Genomic DNA, 26,746 nt, shown 5'->3' with positions numbered 1-26,746 from the left:
GGTGTCAGTTTTTCTGAAAGTAACTGATGTGTCTTCCTTTCTCATGTTACAAGGCTGCTTTTAGATTAGTTACCAGCATTCAAGACCAGGTTGGATGAGACTTGGAGCAGCCTGATGTAGTGGAAGGTGTCCCTGCCCGTGGCAGGGGGTGGGACTGGATGATCTCCAAGTTCCTTTCTTACCCAAACTATTCTAGGATTCGTTCTGAGCTAAACAGTGGGCTGGTAGATGATTGTGCTGCACCCAGATCTTTCTGTACTCTGCTTTTTATGTTCTCACATGAATATCTTGAGTTGTTCTCCCCACCTGAGGGTAACTCCCATGTGTAACAAGTTGAGGCATGCAAATTGGGGTATCCCCTCTCTTGTGCAGGTGTCTGCACAGGAAAGACACAAGGGACACGCACCAAGGCTGGTGCTTCCAAAGGCAGGACCTCAACTTACATTAATGAAAAAATTCAAAGTGCCAGGCCAGTAAATATTTTTCAGTATTTGACTTCCATATCTTAACCACTAGCTGCAAATGCTTTGCTGTGTTTATATATAGATAGGATTTCCCTTGCTTCTCTCTCTTTGCCACTGGGAAGAGTTCCCCAAGGGGCTGGAAAGCAAAGCTAGAAAAGCACAAACTGTTTGCTAATGGTTCTTAACGCTTTCCCACTGGAGATCCAGGACACTTAACAGTGTTAAAAATAGGTTAGAAGAGGGATAAGTGGTGAAAGCACTAGTCAGTCCTGAAAACCTCCTGGTACAAAAACATTACAGCAATGTTCTTGGTCCTCAGCAGCAAGTTTTGTCTCTGAAGGAGAGCCATGGAGCTCCTCGTGCCTTGGTGAGCCAACCTCCCTTGGAGTGTGTTGGGAAGCCCTACATTGTGTCTGGAAAGGAGGATATTCCGATGGCTGGGACACTGGGAAAGAGCAGGCATGTGGGGGGTGAGCCCAGGGCCATGCTCAGGGGCAAGAGGCTGTGACCCTCAGCTCACAGGGGCTCCTGTGCCTGCTGCTGGTCATGAAGGATGCAGTCTGACTGAGCTTGGTCAAACCAAGTTCAGTGTGGAGAAGAGAAGGCTCCAGGGTGACCTTATTGTGGCCTTTCAGTACCTGAAGGGGCTACAAAAGAGCTGGAGAGGGTCTTTTGACCGTGGCATGCACTGATAGCACAGGTGGGAATGGCTTCAAACTGACAGAGGGCAGGATTAGGGGGGATATTGGGAAGAAATTCTTCCCTGTGAGGGTGGTGAGGCCCTGGCACAGATTGCCCAGAAAAGCTGTAGCTGCCCCATCCCTGGAAGTGCTCAAGGCCAGGTTGGATGGGGCTTGAAGCAACCTGGTCTAGTGGAAGGTGTTAGAAGGGGGGTTGGAACAAGGTGATTTTTAAGGTCTTTTCCAACCCAGATCATTTCAGGATTCTATGTCTGCTGCCTGATTGCTGGTGCCCCAGGCTTTGACTCACCCCTTGCTCTTCAGTGAGGCACAAAAGGCATGAAAAAATTGTTGAATCTTAAAATTGCAGGTGAAATAGCACAAAAATGTAATGACTTGAACCTACCCTTGTTACAGCTTGCTTGTGTCTCAGATCTGAGAAGTGTTTTCTAGCAACTGCTGTGAATGATTTTTTTAAAGGGCAACTGAGAGGCCCGAGCTTCAACCTCCACACGGAGACAAGTTCTGCAGGCAGATGATGGCAACATCACAGCTTATTTGTGAGGCTGGATGAGGAGAAATTTGTTCCAAATTAAAATTCAGCATGTCAAGTAGGGAGACAGTACTGATGAGAGTCCTGTGTCTGGCTCTGACCTTTCAGGAGCTGTTGTGCTGTTGTTCCTCAGAGAAAAGCGTTTCTTTTTCTGTGGCCTGTTCCACAATCCATTTAGAAAGGCGCTGTTAAGAGCATTAATTCCATTTTGAATTTCCATTTGTCCCGACCTTTTCAGTCTTCTGTTCCAGCATCCTCCATCCCCACTAGTTTTGTGTCTCTTCTGGAAGTTATATCGATGATATTTTTTTAATGGCCTAGGTAGTGCTAAAACTGCACCACGGCATTTTAGAAGCTTCCATGAGTGAAAAAAAGATGATCCTGTATAATATTTGAAAATTGCCAGCAGGGGTCAGGCTTACAAATAATTTAAGCAATCCAAGCTGCGTATTTAAAAAGGAGACATTTCTGTGCTGAACATGGTGTACCAGCCTCTGTGGAAAAGTGTGTAACTTTTGCCCGATGAACAGGAGAGATGACTTTTTCCTTGTACCTGAAATTGCTGTTGCATAATGTTGGGATATTGGCAGATGGGTGCATTCTTTATTGTCATGGTGCAAGGATTTTCAGGTTAATTTAGATAATTTAAAAGTGAGTATTATCAAGCAAGATAATTTTTTTAAAAATATTCCAGAAAAAGGATCCTGAGAAAATTGAATGCAAAGATCCATGTTATTATGCATTAGCATAATAAGAGTTCATTCCAAGAAATTAACATGTGAAAGGTGAGGGTCTTGAAGAAGCATCAAGGTTTTCTACTCTGTACTTCAATGCAAGCAAAAATGATATATCCAATGCTTTATATGTATATATCTCCTGCCTAACAAGTTTGATAGAGTTCTCTGAAGGATTCACCAGTCATTTGTATAAGGTTGATATGGTTGATCTAATGTACTTGACCTTTCCAAAAGCTTTGAGCCAAAGGTCACAAAGAAACTTTTATTTGATGGAATAAGAAAGAAGGTTCTTTGCTGGATTATTAAGAATATAAAAATCCCAGAGGTCTAGCTGTCCCAGTGTACTGTCTGTGGGGATGACCAATGGTGGATGCCCATGTGAACAGGGCAGAGCTGCTGGGGTGCCTTGTCAGGAGGCTCTCCTGGCTTCTAGTGCCTTGTCTCCAGGATTTCCTGAGCCAGAGATACTATATTATCTTTCTAGTTTGTAAAGCTTCATGCATTTTTCTTCCATTAATTTGCTTATGTAATTCAAATTTAAAAGGTGGAAAATCAAAGAATAAATGTTTTTACAGTGCTGAGGGTTTTCCACTAGACCCAAGAATAGTTTTTATTGGGAACTTGTCCAACACAAAGAGGAGTTTGTGGGTAGTGAGGTGGCAGAGTTTGAGATAATATGAAATTATTCAGCTTATCAGAATGTTCAGGGTTTCAGAAGAATCTCACAATGCTTCTCGAGATGGGAAATGAAGTTGTACGTCAATAATTGCCAAACTCATGAACATAACAAAAACCACATTTACTTTTACTCTCACAACACTGAGCTCTAAATGAGCTGTTGTCACTCAAGAAAGAGATCTTACATTATTGTGAACAGTTTTGTAAAAATATCAGGTAGGTGTTCTGTAGCTGCAAATACAAATAGAATACTGGGAGTTATTGGAAAAGAAGTTGAGAATAAAACAGAAATCCTCGTTGTGCCACTGAAAAAATCTGAGTGCTGCTTACACTTCCAGCTTTTCTCATAGCAAAAAGTCTGTATAAAACTTGAAGGAACAAGGAAGCACAATAAAGATGAGAAGAAATATGGAAAATCCTTGATGTGAGGAAAGAGTAAACAGAGATTCTTTGGGAAATAATAGAGGAGGCCTGTAATGTGGTGTGGAGAGGGGAGTGCAGTACAATAATTCTTGACTTTTCAAAGCAGAACTAACGGGCACTCAGTGAAATAATCACATGTGAAGTATAAAACAAACTGAACTAATTTTTCATACAGCACATAATTAAATTGTAGGACTTACTGCCAAGGAGTGTTTTGAAGGCCAAAAGTATAAATCAGATCAAAAAGAGATTTGATGCCTCATGGAGATTTTAGCTGTTGGCGGTTATTAAACATGATGGTCTAGGATCAGTGTGTGGTTCAGAAGGTATCCAAGCTGAATTTGCTTTATATTCAAGTTGTATATTTTTAATATACTTTTACAAATTATATTTTCATCATATAAACATGTCACTTTTAATCATGTGTTTCAGCTGCCTCAGTAGTGTGACTTTGTGGTACTGAATACAGGAATAATCTGATACTGCTTGTGATTTCATGCTTTATTTGGTTATTTGTGGTGGGACCATGCAGGGACACACAAAGTCTATTAATTTTCCCTTCTTCCCCAGGCTGAAAATTGAGGAGCTGGAAGCTGAACGCAGCAAGCTGGCAGAGGAGAACAGATCTCTGGAAATGAAACTGGAGAAGCTCACTGTGCAGGTAGGAATGTGGAGGTCCAGAGCAGCTGGAGAGCCTGACATGGTCCATGCACTGTAGCTGTTCTAACAGATGTGACCAAATGCTTCCAGCATGGAACTTCCCATCCCTCAATCTGGGCAAGGCACCTTTGGGGAGCTTGTGCCAGCTGCACCAGCACACCTGTGTCTCTGTGTTACTGGAGTGGTGTGATGTCAGATGCAATCACACAACTGCAGTTGTCTTTTACAATGCCTTTCCCTAGAACTTCTTCTTCTTGGAGCCTTAAAAATTGCTACATGTTAAGTAACTCCACTGCTAGAAGTTGTCTGTCCCCAAATTCATTCATGCCAAAGTGGGAGCGTAAACAGGGTTAACTGCATGGAGCCGATGTGAAATTTTGAATTTTGTTGGTATTGAGGTCTCCACTCTGCTGCTGGCAGCAATGGAGGCAGAGACCACCAGTGTGTGGCCTCATTATGTAGGAGTTTTCCAAGCCAGGAGCTAGCAGTGCTGTTGAGAGGATGAGCTGGCAGCATCTTCAGACCACAGACGGGTGCAGAGTCAGACGGACGGAAGGTGTGTTCCTTTTGCTGTGCTGTTGTGTTTGTGTCTTACCTTTCCCTGGGAAAGGTAAGTGCTGTCCTCTGCAGCAGAAGGTGTTCAGCTTTTCACTCTGGGTAGATCCATGAAGTCTTACCCTCCTTGAAGGAGAGCAAGGGTACCTGCAGCAGATAAGTGGACTGACTGTTCAGCTTGCTGTCACCCTGAGAACAGCTCTCCTGTGCAGAAGAGGGGCATGGGAGTTGCTTCAAACTTTTGTAGTGTTTCCTCTTTGAAAGGTGCTGGAGCAAACAAGAACCTGAGCCTGTTTGTTTAATCAAAGCCCATCCTGCTGTAAACAGTTTATCTCTTCCTTCTGTTCTCTCTGATACACTCAGCAATTTTAGTCTCTTCGTTTTCCTTTCTTTTCCTCTTGTTTTCCCTGTTTTTGTATAAAATGCCTCATGGTAGAAAACCTGCAGGTTTGAAATTACTCGGATTTCAGACAGACCATTGATTTCATCCTGACATCTATTAGAGGTGAATCAAATCTTTTTTTTTTTATTACCAATTCCTGGAGACAGGAGAAGCGACAGCTTTGATAAAGCGGGGAGCTAAGAGCTGCTGAGCATCTCTGCTGAGCCATGTTTAGTGTGAAACCTGTCACCCAGCTATCCTTTAATTGGGTTTCAGTCATCAGAAGGAGATGAAGGCTTTGGGCTGGTGTTTGGATGCTTAGGTCTCCAACAAACACAACAGCAGCTTTGGTTTCAGGGCAGATTACAATTCAGGTCATGTTTAATTTGCCTGCATTGTGTTTCAGTGAATACTGGCTTTCCAAGAAGGCCTGACCAGAGGAATTCCCTATTGTCTTTGTGATGTCTCAAGACATCACAAGAATCTGCTTTGTTTGCTCATACTGCTCTTGAGATGCCAAGTCTTGAGTAGCAGGTCTAGGAAAGAGAGATCTGCCAGTCCCTCAAAAGACAAGTTAGTGAGCTGAATTCAGGTAGTCCTGCTCTTGCATCTCCTTTGCCAAGGCTGGGGACATGGCTTTAACTCTGTATTTAACAGGAGGTAGCTCCCCCGTCCTTAACTTCTCACTTGACTTGTGTCTTAGAGCACTGGATGCCAAAAGCAGCTTCTTTGAAAGGAGGAGTAGAGAGGAAAGTGCAATTAAAGGAATATATGAGCTGAATGCTAAACTGTCAGTGATCAGTGTGTGCCCACCTGAATGGCCAAGAACTCCTCAGAGGGGAAAACATCAACCTTCCCAATTTTTATTCACCTTGAGAATCGAATATCTTGACAGGCCAAGCTTAGAATGACTCTTAACAAACACACTGAAAGAAGGTTTGTTAGAGTGGAACCCACAAAGTTAAGGGTAAGCTTAGAAATTTACCTCTTCTATCAGTGCTGAGCAAATATGCTGAAAATGTCATTAGACACTCAGATAAGGTCATTGAAATGTTGCTGGTTTGACATGTTATTTATTCCCATCTCTGAAAGAAATCATCAGGAAATGATGGGTTAAAATAAGGTCTGTATCATGAAGGGAAAAGAAAGCAAGATAAACTATGTGCTGAAATCACAAGGAAATTTTACTGAACAGAAAGATGACTGAAAGGACAAACATGGGAGAAGCATGGCTTCAAATCAAATAAAGGGGTAAGAGAAGGGGGAGACATTAAACAAGGTAGGATGAGGGCAATTTCTGGCAAATCTTTATCTGCAGTTTCTTTTTTTTTTTTTTAAATAAAACCTCTGAGTCTGGAATTGTATCTACCAAATGAAAGATACATAGAAGGGACATATTAAAGCTGTGAATTTGGAAGGGCAGGTTGTAGAATTAAGGCTCTGACTGCTTTACATTGGACTGAGTTCCCAAAGCTGCGTGTGGTGCTTGAAATCTATGGAATTACAGAAAATATTTGGTAACTAAAAATGTCAGTTTGACTGTATTGCTGTGTGGAAAGGAGTAAAGTTTCAAAAATGTTTGCCTTCTCTTCACAGAATCACAGAATCAATTAGGTTAGAAAAGAACTCTAAGGTCATCAACTCCAAGCTTTGATGCCACGTCCAGTGTTTTTTCCTAAACTCCTCCAGGGATGGTGACTCCTCCACCTTCCTGGGCATCCTGTTCCAATGTTTAATCACTCTTTCTGTGAAGAAATTCCTCCTCATGTGCTTTTGTATCTGAGCATTGGCATATGAATTTTGCTGATTTCTGCAAAATAGGCCACTCTGTGAGCAAGGGACCCTGATGGACTGTCCAGAGGGCAAGCGAGCACTTGGAAAAGTGCTTTTGTGTTGTGTGACTCACACTCCTTGAGCTCAGTATTAGCAGGTGAACTGACACACTGATAGCTCTCCCCAGCAGTGTATATAACATCTGACATCTCTTTGTATTCTGTTCTTGTGTGGGGACAGCTGTGAATTATGCCTGAAGGTGCTTTCCACCTCCACGCACCCCATCTTGCAAAACCCCTTTCCTCTTGACACCTGGCTGCAGGCTGCATTGATTTTCCTTCACTGGTATAAAGACTTTAGCATGGATATTACTCACTGGTCAGGTCTTTACTGCTAATAAACCCCTCAGATTACAAAACACGAGAGATGTTGAACTGTGGAGAAATGACACCCTGTTGAGGGTGTCCAGGACATTATCTTAAGGAAAACATTTGAAGTGTGGCTCAGGAGAGGGATTCAAATAATATGAAAAGAGTGGGTTTAAACAGACAATTTTATCTCCATTCCTTACCCTTCTTTTTTCCCATGAAGCAAAAAAGGCTTCCAGGAAAGCTGGGCTGTCAGTGCTTGCCCCATTGTGGGCAGAGAGAGATTTCAGGGAAAGGTTTGGTTTGTTCAGTTATCTGAAATGATCTCCACTGTCCTCCAGAGCTGCTGATGGAAAAGTGCAGCTCCATGCCAGGAACAAAAGAGACTGATCAAATCAGTGCTTTTGGGATAAAGTGGGAGGAAAGACTTGTGAGGAGTGTTCAATTAGCATTTCTTACTGCTCGGAGCCTTGTGTTTACAGGCAACCAAGCGGATGTGAAGTGTTCCTTATGCAAATACTACTCTCCTGCTTTTCCTGCTCTCCTCTACTCTTGGAACTGAAGAAGAGATTCTTCAAGGTTGGCTGCTTCAAGGAAGATTGATTAAAATCAGCTGCAGTTTGACTTAATTGGATCCATATGCTTGGAGAGGGAGCAGGACTAGTTAAAGTCCTCGTAATTAGTTCACAGCTGGTTGGTGAGAAAAATGAAACTCCAGTTACAGTTCAGATAAGTGGATCTATATGGATAAAAGGCAAGGAGGGGGTTGTTTTTTTCTTACACTGAGATGTGTTTGGGCTTGAAAATCACCTCTAGTCCCATAGCCAAGCTAGCAGTCTAATCCCTTCTAGCGTGTGCATGTGTATTTATGAGGCTAAATGGAAGAAGTCTGTATTTTCTTGCTTGTTTCTGAGTAAAAGGAATCACCTGTGGATGCTGGCAGTCAAGGAGACCTGAACAGGGTGGCAGAAAACTGGGGGAGGATCTCAGGGACTAGGCAAAACCCAACAAGGGTAAGTTTTAAAGGGTCTGAATAGTCCAACTTTGAGTGTGATGCCTCTGCTCATAGTTGTTTTTGTTGTGTTCGGTCTTTCTGCCAGTAAGACAGCAACAGTCTTAAAAATGGAATATTATTGGTAAACATTGAAATAACTGATTTTTGCCTATTATCTCAAAGCTCAGAAAGAGTTGACTTAACTACATAGTGTGGGTAGTGTCATCAGAAAATTTTCCCCAGACAGAAGCTGGTATTTATGCTAAATTCTGCTGTCAGACTAGAAGGGATCGAATTCCCTATTACAGTGTCCTTGAAGGAATTGCCTGCAAAAAATATACTCCACAAAGTATTGAGGGTATTTTTTCCTTCTGGCATGACTTCATTAAGGTATTTTGAGGTGTTCATTAATGCATGTGCAGGAGTTCCTTTCTAAATGTCTAACTTTGCTATTGTTATCGACCATTTTACATTTTAAGATATTAATCTGGTTAAATTAAATCTTAGATTTTTCCAGGCCTAAAGTGATTATTTTTGCACAAATTAAAACATAAACCACTTGTCCATTTCGGTGGTAGTAGTGCTATAGCTGTAATGATTTGAAGATAAGAGAAAAGCAAGTTCTGCAAGCAGAAATATAATAATTTTTTTAGTAAGAGTAGCTGACATAATTGGTACAGTTTGATACAAATAGAGTGAGTGTCTAAAGATTTGCTCTACTTGTCTACTTTAGGTCATTTTAATTGGCCTGCCTAAGCTATCAGGAACTTGTGATGGTTGCTCCCACCACAGCAGGAGGCTCTGCAGGGAGAGTAGGTGAATGCTGTCTGCTGGGTTAGGTTCTCCAGAAGTCAAATGTCCATAAATGCTGAAAGTGCTGGGTATCCAGAATGTTCACTTGTTTCTCTTTTCCCTTATCTCTGCAGCCTTTGTGATTGGGCTGGTCTCCTTATTCTAGTACTGTATTTTGATGGACTAACAAACCATTTGGGAGCTGTACCCCAAGGGAAGGTGGACAGGGAATGTTTTTCCTCTTTAAGCATTAATGACTCATTTTATGTTTAGGGCTTTGGCAGCCAGGCACTGACTATCTTGGAGTTAAGAACCCAAGGCAAAGCTGAGGTTATTTAACAGTCTAACTGTTCATTTTGTGACCAGTGAAGAATGATGAATGAATCATTGACACTGTTACAAAATTTAAAGGGACATAGTCAACCTTTCAAGGTTCCCTGATTCACCTCAGATGCTCATGAGTCTTCTTCCTGGATTATCTCCATGCTCTCCCTTTTCATAAGCTTCCTGTCCTTTTTCCTTCATCTGTGCCTGCTGAGGTCTGTGTTAGCCTCTGTGGCACAGCTGGTCCCCATTGAAAACCTCAGGTAGCCAAGTTCAGCCCTTTTTTTCTCTGTGTGTGTGTGGGGGGGAAGCTTCTTTAAATGGTTTTGGACAAACCACTTGGCATTTCTTCAGTCAGGTATGGCTTTTGGCAAGGTATAGGAACAAATTTATGTGGGCTTCAGAGGGACTAATTATGAGATAGAATAGCTGAAAACATGCAGCAGGAGACCAGTAGAGAGAAGATGAGAGAGAAGTGCAGGTCCAGGACTGCAGAAGGTCATATCATATCGTGCTGCCCCACTCACCCAGTGCACTGAGTTTCATGGGAGCATGTGGGAGTGGAAGAGGAACAGAGCAATTTGTGATCCATTCTGTAGACTCCCAGATTTTATCAGCAATAAGCTCATCTCTTACAGGCAAAGATTATCTTCTAAATTTCACAGGCAGCAACAAGGGTTTCACTGACGTGAGGAAGTGTATCTATCTGCTCAAATGTATATTGGCAGAGACCACCCTGTGGGTCACTCCACAGTTTTGCTCAAAACACTGATGAAAAACATGTGATAAACATCTGTGGTGCCTTGGTTAAATTTATACCATCTCTATCAGTTATTGATCCAGTAGCTCAATTGCAGCACAGACATTTCACTCGAGGATTGGCATTTGTAATTCCTAACCTCATTGTAAAGGTATTTTCAGGTAATTGGAGCTGCCTTTACATTTTCAGGAGTCTTCTCATGACTCCTAAATGCCTCTGCTGCTAACTGCATATAGAAGACATGATGGGTATTAATTTATGACAGATCAGAGATCTGTAATGCTTGCATAGAACACTGGAGCGTATTCACACAGCAAGTTGGCTGGGATTGCAGCAGGGACCAAGTGAATCTGGTACTGTGGGTGACAACAGCACTGGAGGTGGGATGGCACCAGTAGTAACATGCCAGGCAGGGTTAGAGGAGCACATGGAGTCACCCAGCATGTCCTGGTGGCTGGTGTGAGCAGCACCTGTGCTGTTACACCTTCATTTCAATTATCACTTGAGCTAATTAGTTGAAACTACGGCCAGACTGCTGCGTGGGTGTCTCTGGTGTTCACAGTGAACTGCTAAGGGGATGTGCTAAAGTGCCACCCAAATGAATGGGAGGGAAAAGAGCTTCCCCATTAATGTGCCTATAAATTATGCTAGAAGGATTATACCTGTTATTTGGGAGAAAACATCATGTATCTTATGCCATGTGGATTAGGTAGTGAAGAATATCCCAGAACCGGTGTAACACAGAAGGAGTGTAGAACTTGCTGTGATCCAGCCCTTGGGGATTACGTGACACTGAATTAGCTGGGGCTATGCAAATATTTGTACATGTTAATTCTAAATACATTGCAGTTATTAGAATTAGCAGAAATTAGAAACATTCCGTGGGAGTGGAGAGGAGAAACATAAACGTGTCAGCAAGTTGTAGGTTTGTCATTAGGTGGTTCAAGGAGAAGCTGTTTGATGGCCTCAGTGGCCCTGATAAATGTGATGTGCAAAGTGGATGTCGAATAAAACAAGGACACGCTCAGAACAGACTTGCTAATGTTTGTTAACATCAGGGACCAGAAGTGCACAGATTCGCATTTGTGCAGGGAAGTTTTACCAACATGCCCTTTAAAAAAAATTTTTTTAAAGGAATTCGCACATTGAATATTAAACACCTGAAGCTCCATAAATTCTACTGCCAGAGCTGCCACCGTATTGTTTATTTCATGCAACACCTTTCTCAAAGTTCTGCAGAAACTGATTAACATTTGCATAATACATTTAACATGAAAATCCAGAATAAATTCATTAATGTTCCTCTGCTGCTACCCTTGAAAATATCAGCAGTTGTGTGGCATCACTAAGCTCATTAGATGAGCAGAAGGGGAGGAAGGGTGAACGCTGGATTTCCTGAACAGCTCTGAAACAGGAAAGGTCAGTGCGCTGAGTGTCAGTACCTGAGCGGCAGCACAGAGACCTCAGAGCAAGCAGAGAGGGAGCTGGGGCATGGGAAATGTCCTGCTGGAAAAGGTTGCTGTACCAGTACACATGAAGCACGAACTTTAAGAGGTGCCATCCATGCTAGAGTAGAAAAATCAGTGGTGAGCACAAAATGCAGATGAGGTGCTGCTGCACTGAGGAGGAGGCTGTTCCTGGAGCACATCCTGTTTTGCAGGGGCAAACACTGGGAGATTGTTCCAGTCCTGCTGTGGTACAAGGAAACTGGCTTGGAACAAACCTTAGTTTTCTGAGTGGGTGTTGCAGAATGATTGATGAGGTTTTAAAAGTCCTGCAAGACTTGGTTGCATGGCAGGGTGTCACTAAACCCCTAAATCTGGGGTGTTCTGTATGTGTGCGCTGCTTTCATGAGAGGATGGGGACAGAGACGCCAATCCTTGGTGTTCTTGTTTGGTAAAAAGATCAAGGATGTACAAAAATTAGTAACTACGGCTACACAGTCAAACTCAGAGTTGAGTATGTAAAATGCCCACCCAAAAACTTATAATGTGAGCTAGTAAAGTAGTATAGTAAGCAGCAACTCCAGAAGACTCCTGTGTGTTTCACTGATCCCCAGAATCACCCTGTGGGTGAAAGCCAAGGCTGAGGAGACAGACATAACCATTTTAAAATGAGACTTCACTTTTAAACTCCTCTAATCTTACTTTTATCATACAGCAAAGAAAAAGCAAAGTTTCAGGAAGTGATAAGAGTGACTGTCCCTTTATAGTTTTCTTGTTTTTCTCTGTAGTCATTCGATGGCACAAATTAGTTTTAAATTGTTCTTTCTTCATTTTCCATTATTTTTCTGCTGCTTTGAATTCTGCTGCCATGTCACAGAAGCAAAACAAAAATGTCATTTAGACCTGTACAGCAAATAATGCTTCGCGAGGTTTGTTTACTGAAGCTTTGTGTTTTTTCTCAGGTTTCTATGAGTACCACGTTCTTAAGTTACAGCTCTCTCCACATTGGGCTTTTAGCTTTTCATTACTTGTTATCATTTCAGCCTTTGTTTGATGACCCAATTATTTTCGAGTTTTTTGATTTAAACAAAGTAATAGGTCACAGTTTCATGCTGCCCTTGTCTTTACAACTTCTGCTGCTGTGGTCTGGCTTTTTGCCACTGGTCTTTGTCAAATCAAAGTTTTCCATAATATTCTCCAGCAGTTTTATTCTTCTGATGAAGATACTCTGGTTATGGTGCCACATTTTTCCTTTACTACTCGGTATGCGGAAAACTCGACACCATCTCTTGAGAGACAGAAGCCCAGGATGTGTTACCCAGGTTATGGAAAAGAAATAAGTCAGAGTTTAGCAATGTTTTTTGTGTGTGATGAGGGGAAGAGGAAAATCTGCCTGTTTCATGTCACAGTGAAGAGTTTGCAGCGGTTGTAATGATGTTAAAATAGACATGAGGAAATGGGGAGATGCTCTGAGCTGAGCCCCTGATGGAGGTGGCAGCTTTCATCAGAGAAACATGTTTCCTTCATGTGACTTCTGCCAGGGGGATCCAAGCATGTGAGATGTTGATAAGTTATCTTACATATCCCAGAACTCTTCCCTTTGATCAGACTGACCTACCACCTATTTGACACGTGGAGGCACAGATTTACATTAAAAATAAAAAAAAAGAGTTTTCCCTGGAGAATTTTATCAAATAGTAGGAGGGAAACTTGACGTACCTCTGTCACTCAAATGCTTTGCATTGAGCATTCACTCACCAGACCAGGCTTGGGAGGGATCAGAGCTCATGGTGTGCCCAGGCAGACCCAGGGGTGTGTGTGGGGAGAAGTAACTCCCCAATGTCAGAGCATCTCTTCCAGCATCTGAATGCAGTCAGATCGTGATACAGTCTCTTCCTAGTCCAGATTTGCCTCAATTTCCATTTGCTGTTATTTGATAAGACTTTAGAGAGATGTAGATCCAGACTAGTCAGAAAAAAGTAATTGTTTTTGACAGCTTTCCTACCTAGATTTGAAAGACAGGTAACAGTGGAATGGAAGACGATGCCTAATTTAGGTAGAAAGGCTGTTCTCTGTAAATGAGGATAGATAGTTGGGATGGCAGGAGAAATGAAATGCTGTAGGAAGAGTATCTTTTAAAAAAAATCAGTGGTGTCACACGAGGTGGTTCTGTGTGTAGAAAGGAGCAGAGGTGTCTGTAAAGCCCAGTTGTTTTCCATACAGGTGGGAGTGTTCCCAGGTGCTCCATCACATCTGTATTTACCCGAACATGGGGTTCAGCTCCATCAGGAACTCTGCTGCTTCCTCTGATCAGCACTTAAACCCCACGTTTCCTAAATGATGCAGAAGCTCTGTGCCTGTTCTTTGGATTTTTTGGCAGGACATTTAAAATGAAATAAAAATTCCCTGAAAGCTGTTGTGCATGTTGGACATGACATAAGATGTTCACTTGAGATTGTGACCTTTTTGAACAAAGACTCTGCTTTTGAAAAGTGGGTTCATTGTGCTTCTGGCTCTAGTAAGATGAAAAACTTGAAAAAAACAGTAACATGAAGGCTGTGCAGCAAGGATGAGCTCTCCAGAGGTCCTCTTGTGTATTTTTGGTTGTCTTCCAGTGGATACATTCTTTCTCTCTGTGCAGTACTACCACAGTTGCAATCAGTAGTAATTACAGAAATTTTCTCATTTTTATGAGTAGGGGGATGTGAAAAGCTCTTGACAGAACCCTCTGCAAGGGAGCTCAGCTGCGGAGCTGCCTTCCCTGTAGATCCATCACAGCTAGAGTTGCTGACCTTAAGGTTATTTCCCAAGGAGTCAGGGCTTGCTCATAGGTCAGTCTGTTCAGTGAGCAAGGAAAAGTGTGATTAGATATGTGTGAGCTCTTATGATTAATGTTTACATGGTGGAGCTGCCTGAACATTTAAATACAACACCACGGAATTTAATTTTATATATATATATATATATATACACATATATATATGTTTACAGACAATTATTAGAATGCATGCTGTTGTTTTTAAATGTAGACAAGACTTGATATATATGGGCATAAAATAGGAGTGGCACTGGGATTGTTTCAACAGAATCCGACTGGAGTGTGGTCAGAGGGATGGGATGGTAAAGGTGGCCAAACAGGGAGGGAAATAACTGCTTAGAAGGGAGAACAGACAGTGGGTGTGGGCTGTGGCTTCTTCCATGGCTATGCTACAACAATGGCAGCTGTCAGACTGTTCCCCTCAGGCTCACAGAAGTTGAAATGAAGGAGGTGGCAGCATCATAAACATTCATTAGGATCCTCTTCAGGTGGATGGTGGGAAGGAACAGTGATTGTATAACATGAAATGATTTCCCCAGTGCTGCCCAGTGGCTGTGCATAAACAGTAACTTCTAGGGCCAAGTAGTTTGGGGATTGAATGGCAATGTCTTTTGACCTTTCTGCTTTCTCAGAATCTCTGATATCTTCTTAGTGTGATGCTGCTGTTGACACTTCTTTAAAATGTCTTAGACCTGCATCTGTACCTGGAGATTTTTATGTGGTCCATTCTCTGAGCATCTCAGAGAAAAAAATACTGGACATACTGCACACCAGACCTGTCAGTCAATTCACCAGTGTATTCCTCCTAAGCCTGTGCTTTCATCCCTCCTGTCTCAGCTCTTTGGCTGTTTCGTTCAACTTAATACTCTTTACTGATGTTCCATGCTTCTAGGGGATCAAAAAGATAGTCTGAGTCCTTTAGATATGTGTGAAAGTTAGAGATGATGCCCTTCTACCATTTTACTCAATGATAGCTTGAAAACTTGTAACTAGGCAAGGCTGTTTCTGAAGTATTTATTTCTTTAGGCAGATAGCTCAGGAAAATGTTGAATTTGCTGCTTGGAGCAGTTAAAGCCCTTCAGAATCCAATAGTTTGCCCCACAGCCATTCCTCTTATTGTTTCAGTTTATCCATAAATCTCTCTTATTCTTGTAAAATCAAAATGAAGATGAGATGACTCTCCCCATCTGAAAAGATTTCAGTGCTGCTTGAAGTCTCCTTGCACTGGCAGAAAAAAACAATTGAGCTTTGAGCTTGAACTGAGAGACAGATAAGATCACCAGGAGATTTCCACAGTAAATGCAGAATATATTCTTCTCTAATGGATTCTTAGTGCTGTCTGGCAAGTAATTGAATTGCTTGGGTGGGAAGGGAGAGGGGACTGGGTTGTTGTCTTTTTGTTGTTTGGTGGTGGGTTTTTTTAAAGCTCCCAAATTTTGTGAGGGTAGGAAGGAAACAGTTGTTTCTCTCTGCATGACACAGGATGTCTGTCAGACATAGGGTAAGCTAATTAAGATGTCACTATATGTACATGAGGGTGATGAGGCAGAAAGGACCATCACTTCCTTGGTTCAAGGGGCTTGTCTGTGTCTTTGCTTCTATCTACTCACTGTGAAATCTGCAAGTAATTCGTGCTCTGGGGGTAGAAATGGGACCATTGGGTAAATCTGGCCTCTCTCTTTCTCCCACTGGAGTAAGCAGAAAATAAATCCATTCTTGCTCTGCTGCAGTTACTAAGGCAGTCTGACTCCAGCTGGGCCATAGCAAGGATGCTGGTTCCTGCTGTCCCACCGTCGCCAACACTGCTACGCTCTGTCACCACAGCAGTGCTTACAGAGGGTAGCACTGGCTCAGCTGGGAGGTTTCCACAGCCCATCTCTTTCAGGGCACAGCACGTGAGGGCACAGAAGCAAAGCAGCATCTGCCTCTTTCCCACCCTTTTGTTTAAAAGTACGAAGTATGTCCTGATAAGCCAAGGGAATGATGGAGAGAGATAATAACACACCCTTTGGTATATTCTTTGGAAACACTCGATGGCCAAGAGGTGGTCCAAGCCTTACAGCCTGCATCATTGAAAAACACTGAACAACAGCAAAAGGGGGGAAAAAAAAGGGATGATCATCAGGGAAATTGCTATAATGGTAAGATAATTAGAACACAGAATGATTAACATTAGTCAGTGTGCTGCATTGGCAAGGACTGTGCAAGTTGACATAATAGGCTTCTTCCATATCAAATGTGCAGTTTTTCAGCATTCGGTTTAACACTTTCATGTGACTTTAATAGAGTTCACAGCTGAAACAGGCGTTTGGTTCTCATGTGACATTGCACAGTACCTTTCCTCTCCTGTGGCTACTAGAAAGACCTTGTTTCTCCTTTGTGTCTACTGATACTGAAGGATAAAAGCGCTGCCCTCACCATGAAGTCCTTCTGCATTGTTTTGAACAATAGCCTGGCGTGAGTTCCTAGGCATACTCTTCCTGCTGTGCCTCATGGAAATGGACTTCCCTTAAAAAAGGTCTCTGAAATTCCAGAAAACGGTTGTCTTCTTCTCAAGGAGAAAATATAAGGGCTTAGGATAACCAGTACTGACATTCTCTTCTAAAAAATACTTTTATAAATGTCTATTGCATCAGAAGACCCTCTATTTGTTGTCTTTACTCTACTCCTTGCAGATTTCCCCTGCCAGCTCTCACATGTGTGCCCTAGTGATTCCCTTGGATTTGCCAAAACTAAACTGGTGCAGGAAATGAGATTTAGCACCACATTTAAATAACTGGGTTTGTAGCCTGATTGAGTTTGGAACAGAACTTTGAATGCAGAATGACCTCAGTGAAACCCACGTGGTCCACATCTCTTACTGGTCATTGCAGAACAGTAAACATTTGTTCTCCTTCATTACTACCAACACCACTGGCTCAGGGACCAGGACATCGGATGTTTTGTCTCCCTCCATTTTCCCTGGTTTCTTCTGATTAGGCTGGTGACGTTTTCCCAGGATCTGCAGTGGCTTTACCTTTGCTTTGATTAGACGTGGGCTGGTGTCTGTGTTGGGGCGCTTGCAGCACCGAGATCAGATGCATCCTTCATTGCAGCTGATAAAATCTGATGGTGCTCTGTGGCAGAAAATCCCCTGACCTCATAGTGCTTTTTTTTTTTCTTGTACTCCTTTACTGTGTAAATAAAAAGGTCCTTTTTCCTTAAATTGTGGGAGAACGCAGTGCCCGAATCCCCCCTCTCCGCTCAGTGCAGGGCCCTCGGAAAGGAATTGCAGTCACGCAGCTGTGCGGTGAATATGTAAAGGGTGTTCTGTGTGGTTTGTATTTTGTGGATTATTTTCTCACTCCTTTTGACCCTTCCTCAAATGAAATTCCTGCACTTCATCCGTTCCTCTGGGCTGGGCAATCAGCAGCTACGATCGAGGGCTGTAAGGAGGCAGTGGTCGGGCATACAAAGCAGTCGCATTAGGACTGAGGAACCAGGACTAATGGGGAGCAAGGCTGGGAACAGAGACAGAGAAATATGGCAGAATAAGATTCATTAGGGATCAGATTCAATAACTGTAAAATGATGAGAAGTTTATGATCAAAGGCTTACTTCAAGCATTTTAATGACACAGTCATTTAATCCGTTTAAAGCAGATAGATAAGGAGTTAAGTGAAATCTACAGCAGTCGCCTTTCTGAGCTGTTTATGAACCTGTTCCAGGCTACAGATCACTGTGAAAGGCACAGGATGGATGCTTGCTGTAGTAATTGAATAGTATATAATGACCTACCAGGCTTTACAGGCTGATTTACATACAAGGTCAGTAAAACTTAATGCAAACACTTGTGGTTTGTCTTAGTGTGTGTGGTTCCTCTGCTATTTTTAATGTGTACACTGCTAGCAAGAGTACTGAGCAAAGGAAAGGGCAGAATTATTTTAAAGCCTTTCTGTATCAGGATATTTAATTCCCAGTGGGTGTATCTCCTCTAGAAGGAGGTTTGGTATCAGCTGTTATGGTGACAAGATTCAGATGGTCTCCGACACTCAATCCCTGAGATCATCTCCCACAGGAATTACACATCTGAAAAAAACCAAGGGTGTCAGGGGGGTACAGAAGTTGTTTCTCGTGTTTTCCTCTCCTTGTTGCACTTGTGCCACCCTCCATCCCTCTCTTGGGGACTCTCCTCAATTAGTTAACTTCCTTCCCAGCTTTTCTTGTCAAACATTTATAAACTCTTTGGACAGTTGGATGGCACTTTGCTGCCTGTGCCCACGGAGTACAGCTGAACTCAGTCCCTCGATCTCACTGCCTTTCAGCCACCTGGACACCACAAATTTACAGCTGGAGTCCTGCGTGTGCCTTGCAGACTGCACCTTTTTCTATTTCCCAAGTAGTCATTCTCCCCTTCAAAACTGTCCCAACACACACACTCCTGGGTTTATAATGGAGCTAACAGCTCCTACGTCCCACATTCTCCTTCCACAGGGGAGTCCTTCCCGTTTATTAAGCCCTTAGTCCCGTGCACACACTGCTGTGGAGGAGCAAGCAGAGGGGGCTCTTTCTCTACTCACAGCTCGAGGCTTGTTGAGCTGCTGGAAGCGAAGTAGTGGCTGCTGCTGCACTGTTTAAGGCAGTGTTACAGCACGGGCTGTGCGTGATGCAGACACGGGATCAGAGCTGGTATCAAGCTGGTGGGGAACAAGGAGAATTTCCCAAGGCTCCAGGCCATCTTGTTTTCTACTTACTCAGAAAGTTGCTGTCCCGCAGTGGTATTGATTAATTTTAAAATAGGGAGGTGATAAATGGAGAGTTCAGGTGGTTCTGGTAAATGTGACTGCAATGGATGAAGGCGTTTAAATCGAGCCTGGAATATCTTCCCTTACCTCATGCTGGTTTTCTTGCTTGTCCTAGGAGGGATCTGCTGACGTCTAAGAGCAACAGCACAGTCCCATGGAGGGACCTTCTCAGCTCTTTTCACTTGTGCTTTGCACAGAAACCACCTGCATCCTCTTCCTCCAGCTTGCCTCTCCCACAGCAGCTCTCTTTCTGCTGTGATGTTTGGGATGCTTGTCACAGCTGCTCAAAGGCTGTGTGTGTCTGAGAGAGACCAGCCAAGGCTGAAGATTACAAATCCCTTGCAACAAGCCCTGGCAGCCAGGTTGTAGATCAGGTTTTAAGCAACCTTGGGTCCACTGTCAGTCTGCACGTTCCCATTTCCTGAGAGAGAATTGGAAAATAGCTTGCTTGTTTGAAAATAAGTATAATTTGTCTTTTAAAATGTTAGCACTAGCAGACAGATCTCTTGTTACTTCACTTCCCTCTTGTTCTTCAGTGTCCCTTCTTTTTTTTTCCAGCTACTGTTCCTTCCCAAGAGCTTAGAGACTGAGCACTTGAGAGCACTTGTAGGAATTAATATACAAAAAAAATGGATTTTAATCCATCTTCTGCTTCCAAGTACCTTCTTCTTTGCGGGTGCCTGTTACACTCCATTTTCACATGACTATTTCAGTGAGATCTGGACTAGCAGCAGCTGCCCAGATGGGGACTGGCAGTGCAGCACAGTGACTTACCCACAGTAAGAGTAGTTTTCCACTCCCAACCCTGTGTCAGGGACACAGAAATGAGTCAGGAATCTCCTGAATACAAAGGGTTGACTGGTAGTAATGCTCACTATTCTGTGGTGGTAGTCTAGCAAAACCCATCCCTGACAGAAGCACAGGCCAACAATAGGGTTGTCATAAGCAAAAAACTCAGGACTCAGGCTCACTTCTTTACTTATTTATAAATATTTGGTCTGGAAAAGTAAAACCTCCCACATGAATGTTCATGAGGGTAGAGGCAGGAGAGAAAGCTCAGCAGCAGCAAGGAGAAGATGGTGCCACAGCAGAGCTGGGGACTGGTAGCACTGCAGAGTTTGGGGATGTGGCTGTTTTATTGACAGACACAGGTCTGGCAGGCAGGAGGTGATGCAAATCCCAGCTCTGTTGTGGGTAAAACAGAGTGTAAGTAAGTGGCTTTGGTGGAATTTATGGATAATTTCCCTGAAACCTGTGCTGTGAAGGAGATGCTCAGGGCCTTGGCCACAGCAATCTCTGTTGGCACGGTGTGGTTTGGAGAACACAGAGGGAGGGAAACAATTCTAAATGAAAATGGTTTTGCCAGATCCACCAGGTTTGGTACACTGTCAGATTCTGGCACAGTTCAGTTTGCCTGGAGCTGAGCAGCTTTGGCCCCTCTTGGGCACAGCTGGTTGATCTCACAGGCATCGAGCTCCTCCCAAGGAGGTTACATGGGCTGCCTGACCCAAAATTTGCTGACCTTCTCATCTGGGAGAGCAGCACTCCTGGTTTCACTGGTTCTTTGCCTGGCAGTGTTCTGTTTTGAATAGGAGACTATCTCATTTAACAGCTTTTGAGAGAGGCAAACATATTTTGTGTGTGGTTTAACTTAATATACAGGCTGCAGAGCTGATGTGAAGGCACTGATCAGTTCTTACAGTTGAGATAACATTCAGAAAACAAATTAGAGTTTGCGGTTGGTACGGATCCAGGCAGAATTCATAAAATTGAATAGTATTTTCAAGTTCAGTGTGGACAAGCTCATTACTGATCCAGAGAAACCAGGCATGTATTGAGGAATTAGGAATGTTTGAGATTTTTTCTTATTGGTATAGAGAGGCAACCACGTTAGGGTCTCCTGTGGGGCTTTTGCAATGTGGATAAGAATTACTGGCACTGTCAAGGAGGTAGTTGGGGGGAACCAAGTTTGAGATTAGTGAGCTGGGTTTATCTATTGCAGTGAAGTTGGCTTTCTCAGTGGGTCAGCTCATGATGTTCCATGTCTTTCCTGAGAAACCATAAGTTTTTAGCTGTCTGAACCTATGCTTGATGAACATGAGGGACCACAGTCATGTTGTTGTTATTGTGACACGTGCATGCTAGGGCAAACATAAAATGGAATTTCAGGGGGAAATTGTGCTTGTTCAAGGTGTTTGCTTCCTTGCTCCCCTTCCACTCTGCAATCCTTCGGGTGCCTCCCCAAAAGTGCTCAAAACTTGATGGCAGGTGCTGCCTTCAGAGGGCAACTGTGGGAGATAGATGGGGAACTGGCAGCAGGATGTTAGATGGAAATGAGAGAAATAGTTTTCATTAAAGCTTTGGCTTTAAGGAAGATGAACATGTGTGCAGAATGGTTATTTTACAAAGAATGTGTACATGTGTGGTCAGGAGTGATTTAGATAGAGATGTGTTTGTTTCTTGACTTCTAGAGATTTCACATCTCATCTTTGTTTCTCTCTTCACCATCTCCCGCCAAAGTAGTTCTTAAATTGACTTTACTCCCTTTAAATTAAGATGGAGACTCCCTAGTTTAAAGCCTTGGGACCAAGAAAGATGGCAGATGACAAACCTGTTTCCATTCTCTGATTTTTTGCCCTCATAATTACCAAATAATCCTTGTAGTTTTCCAATGAGCTGGATTACATCTGTATGGATCAGCATCCACGTGTTCAAATTGTCATTATGACTGTGAAAAAGACTTTTCCTTTAGGGGAAAAAAAGCACAATCTCAGTGGCTGGATCTTAAGTGTCATTCTAATTTTCCATCACCTGAGGATTTGAGCAGCTCTGCCACTCTGGAATATTGAAATGAACATAGATTTGAAAGTATTTTTATATTTAGAAGCATTGATTCTAATATAATTTCTCTACAAATTAAAACTCTCCTTGAAAAAGATTAAACTGTCAGTGATAACATCTAGGTTCTTGTTATGTCTAAGAGGAATAAATGCTGAAGTTACAGAATTGTCTGGAGGCTTATAAAGTAAGAGGAGGAATTAATGATATGAGAGAGAATGGATAAAAGTATTGGATAACAATTTTTTGAATAGGAGGAAGTGGAATGAGTTGAATTAAGAGGTTTATGGCCAAAAAGAATACTCATTTAGTCTGATATAACACAAAAATACAGTTTTAAGTGAAATCTGCCCAGTGACTTGTGGTTGCTCCATAGACTCTTTTTAATAAGATATCAAATATTGATTTAAAGACACCAAGTAATAGACAATGTATTAGTTTCCCTGGTTAACCATCCCTATTAAAAATATATATTATTTCCATTTCTCTGGCTTCACTGTGAAGTGAAGCTATCAGGTTCTCGCTATGCTTTTGTTTGCTACATTAAAGAACCATTTAGTGTCAGATTTCCACCTAAGACCCTGATCAAATTGCTTCAGCCTTTTCTGTAGCAAATGAAATAGTTTGATTTCCATTTATTTCTCAGTGGAAGACGTGGTTTTCAGACCGTGAATCATTCATGGAAGTCTTCTCACAACTTTGCTTAATTTTCCACAACCCCCTTACGCCTTCACACCTCACCTGGGCATGTTATCACTGTAGGGGTCTCATCAATGTTGCCTTCAGGGACAATATTGTTTCTTTACTCCTACTTAATGATACATAAAGATCCTCTCTGTTCTTTGGTTTTTTTTCTCCCCACAGCATTAAATTAGAGGTAATCCTTAGTTATTAACTGTGGCCAAAAGCTCTCCTCACAGACAGTCTTCCAAAAAGCACCTGCTGTGTTGTGCACCTGAGACTATTCTGTGCTCCAGGATGTCTCACAGTGCATTTGAATTCATGGGGAATGATTTTGCCCAGCACAATCAGATTTCTAAGTTATCTTTGTGGGCCTTGTTGTTTGCTGCAATTCTGCCTTTGTGTTATCTGCATATTTTGGTAGGGATTTATTATTTTCTTATGTATCTTAGTGAACGTGTGCTGCATCCAATCAGCCAAAGAAGCAATTCTTGTTGGAAATGTCACTATTAGTTCAACAGCTTTTGGGCCATTTAAAAATTGCCATAGTCTGATTTTCCATCATGCTGGTTGCAAAAGAAAATGTGATTTTGATACCGAGGCAAATATATTACAGAATTCCTATTCTGTTATGTCAACACAGTTATCTTAGTTAACTAGACTTGAAATCTCTTCAAGTCTGTTTGACAAGACCTGTTTTCCATGAAATTATGTTACTTGCTTTTTCTGATCTTTTCTTCTAATGGAGCCATGTATCAGCCCTGTCTTGTGAGTTAAGGAGATTCAGTTTGCTGCATTCTGGAAGCTTCATGAAAAGTGAACAAGGCAGCAGATAACTCGATCTGTATGAGGCGAGCTGGTTAATCTCATTTTTCAGTCTTCACAGTCTATTCGCCAGCCGGTGCTGCCTCATTCCAACTGCAGTAAAACGTGCAGATCAATACTGCCAATGGGTGATTAGCAAGTTGCAAACTTCAGTAAGCAAATACATCCTAGTCAAGGCTTGAAGTTGGAGAAGAAAGTGGAGAAGGAGTGATTGAGTGGGCTGAAATAACGACACCAGATATTTCCTCTGAAGTGAAATGTAAGCATTGTTGAGCTCTGTTAAGCAAGATGATGGCAGAGATTTGTACTCCTTTCACAGTGATTACAGAAAATACTTTTTTTCTGAAATCACTAACATCAAATGTGCTTTTCCCTTATCACCTCTTTTGATCTTACCTTTTTTTTTTTTTGCCATTGACCTGCTGGAGGATAAAAATGTCTCAATTTATGCAACTGAGATTTTTATTGTTATTCTTGAGGCCACGTTTTGCTGGTTCAGTTGGATGAATTCTGAGGTGATGGTCTACTAGTCAGTCTCAGTTTCGGGCAGAAACTCCCTGGTTTCTGTCTGTATATTCCAGATGCACCAAAGGCAATTTTGGGGTTCTGTTCATGAAAACAATTCAGAATAAATGCCTTTAGCTCCCTCTGAGACAAGGAGTGCAGCTGAAGTAGCAGTAATTTTAAGGTATTAAAACTGCATTAAAAACAGAACAGTGACTGAAGTATGAAAAAGGACCAGGTAATTGCTACAAAGAATGAAAATTGCATTCTCCGTAGCAAATGTGGTCTGACCCCTGAAAGTCAGGGTGATTGTGTGCTTAAAGATGCCTCCTGAAAATCCGTGGTTAGAGAAGGGCAGGAAGGCTCTCTTTCAAGTTCCAAATGAAGTTGAAAAGATGCCTTCTCAACTGCAGCCAGGCTGTGTTTCTGAGTTATGCATGTGTTGTCTAATTAAAACTTAATGGGAAAGAAGTAACTACCGCAGTGCAGGAGCGTGTTGTGGTAGCTGTTGTGTAAGGCTGAACTGTCCTCTCCTTGGTGGTTTGTTGTACGAGGGCTGGAGAGCTGGTTTCTCACTGAGAAACACCAGAAAGCCGGAATTTCTTCTCATTCACAATTTTCTCTCCTAAAAATGTTGTGATACATGTTGGCAATGAGGAAAGTGATGATAAAAATGAAAGCCCGAATTTTATACGGCAGGAAGTACTGTGTTTTAAATGAGGTTTTGGAGGATCTTAACAGTTTAGAGGTTGACCTGGCAGTCATAATTCTGGAAAAACCTGGCAGTAAAATTTGAAATCATTGCCCCTTCACATCTCTGTGCAAAATGTGCTGGTTGCTCTCCAGTCCATTAGCACAGTGACGTAAAGCTGGTGAAATAAAATCAAACAGGAGGCAGGACAGTTGTATTTCAGACCATTAAGTCGCGCACTGTTGTTCGGACAGTTTTGTGTCTACCAAATATATTTCAAGATAGATTCGGGCTGAGTTTGGCTCAACTTTGCAGTAGTCTAAGCTTGAATAAGGAAGATGTGTTGTTGGGGATGAAGTGATGTAAGTCAGGTTTAGTATGTTTGACAGAGTCATTTTGCTGATGGGTTGGTGATCCCAGCGTGATGTTCTTAAGCGTTTTCCCATATGTTTAGCTCATTTTGCATTTAATTGAAAAGGGATGAATTGTAATTGAAGCTTTGCAGGCAACCAAGAAGTATTTCCCCCTAGGGAAAGCCAAGAAGGTGTATTTAAGCAGATGGTTGTGCTGATATAAGTCACCACCTGGACAGTCTCACCCAGCACAGGGGGTATAAAATGGTGGGGGATGCACCTTATGTCACCTACAGAGGTGCAGCTTAAATTGTAAAACCTGTTCTCATGCCAGAAGTGTTTTTCTTTTTGTCATAGGAATAGAAGGGTTTAAACTGAAACTTTGCTCCATAGCCAAGGCTCAGGTGGATCCCTTGTGCCACCTGTGGATGTCTGCTCCTCCTCTCCACTCTGCACCATCTTACCCTGTGATGTTAGAGCTTGAAATTCCCCTTCTCAGCCCAAGAGTTTATTGCCATATGGAGACTTTCTGGGTCTCATCAGTACAATGGGTAAAGCAAAAACAAGTTACCAGCTCTTCTTTCTCAGGCCATATGTAACTAGTGAGGAGTATTGATTTAGTTTTGATGTGATGTCGTTTATAAATATGCATGAGGATTTAGGGTTATTTAACTGTGCTTTTTAATTCTCCTTGCATTGCTGACTCTTCTAGTTGAGAGTTTCTTTGTATGCACAGCAAGTTGCTCTGTGACAGCCCTGTTCTCACTGCCTGGGACCTCTCTAATGTTTGTTAATCCCAAGTCTGTAGAAACTTTTAATGTTCAAGGAATAAAAGGACACAAAGTGATACCCTTCTGCATAGGGACTAAGGGAGCAGAGTCCAGCTCTCTGAGAAGCAGGGTGAGGAAACTTGGGGCCAAAAGGTAATCATCACAAAGTGGGGAGAAGAAAGGAGATGTAGGAGACCTTTTTCATGCTCCTGGAGAAGGAGAAAAGAGCTCTTTTTGTCAGGAATCTTACAACTTGCTTAAATTAAAAAAAAATTAACCTGGTCAAATGGTGAAAAGGGAGGGAAAACCAAACATTTGTCTATTTGCCCTGAGGAAATGAAAGAGAATGTACCCTCTGAATCGATATTTGGGTGGTTTAGATACTCAGATTTCTTACTTGAGAAAGAGCAGAGCAAACAGAAGAGGGTTCTGCCTGTTCGACACATCTAAGTGAACCTGCATTAACTCCTCCTGGTGAATAATGTAGATAGCTACGTGGATAACAGGATGGTATGTACATGGATATGTGTTTTTCTGGGACGTTGGAAGCTCTGTATCTGGTCTCTCACTTTTCCCTCTACCAAATTATCCATTACTAGAGGACTTTCCTCAGTGCCTGGCCGGACGCTGAGGTGATTTTGGGGAAGATGAGCTCTCCCCAGGGGCAAGGCAACCTCCACATTGCTGAGAACAGAATTAACTGACAAAAATATGAAACTTGGCAGTTCCACTGTAGCTGCTCTTCCCCTCAGTGTGTTGCAGGGACATGTTTTGTTTCCCTCATTCTCATCCTCTGCTTGGCCAAAGCAGAAGGCGCGTGGGAGGCGATAACCTCTCGCAGTGAGAGGCTGCGGCGGAGCTTGTTTAACCTGGAACACATTTGCTGTAAAACCC

General features: G+C 42.4%; 1 protein-coding gene across 4 annotated transcripts in view; it reads left to right on the top strand.

Annotated features, from left to right (window-relative positions):
* MAD1L1 (mitotic arrest deficient 1 like 1) overlaps positions 1 to 26,746 on the top strand; it is a 354,867-nt gene that overhangs the window by 193,154 nt on the left and 134,967 nt on the right. For all 4 annotated transcript variants that reach the window (XM_064673155.1, XM_064673156.1, XM_064673158.1 and 1 more), the window contains one exon: positions 4,106 to 4,196. In XM_064673155.1, the coding sequence (XP_064529225.1) occupies positions 4,106 to 4,196 (91 nt within the window). The remainder of the gene's footprint in view (positions 1 to 4,105; positions 4,197 to 26,746) is intronic.

Source organism: Pseudopipra pipra, chromosome 16, assembly GCF_036250125.1.
Source record: "Pseudopipra pipra isolate bDixPip1 chromosome 16, bDixPip1.hap1, whole genome shotgun sequence".
Taxonomy (NCBI): domain Eukaryota; kingdom Metazoa; phylum Chordata; class Aves; order Passeriformes; family Pipridae; genus Pseudopipra; species Pseudopipra pipra.
Note: the sequence above shows the minus strand (reverse complement) of the source record. Positions and strands in the feature narration are given on the sequence as shown.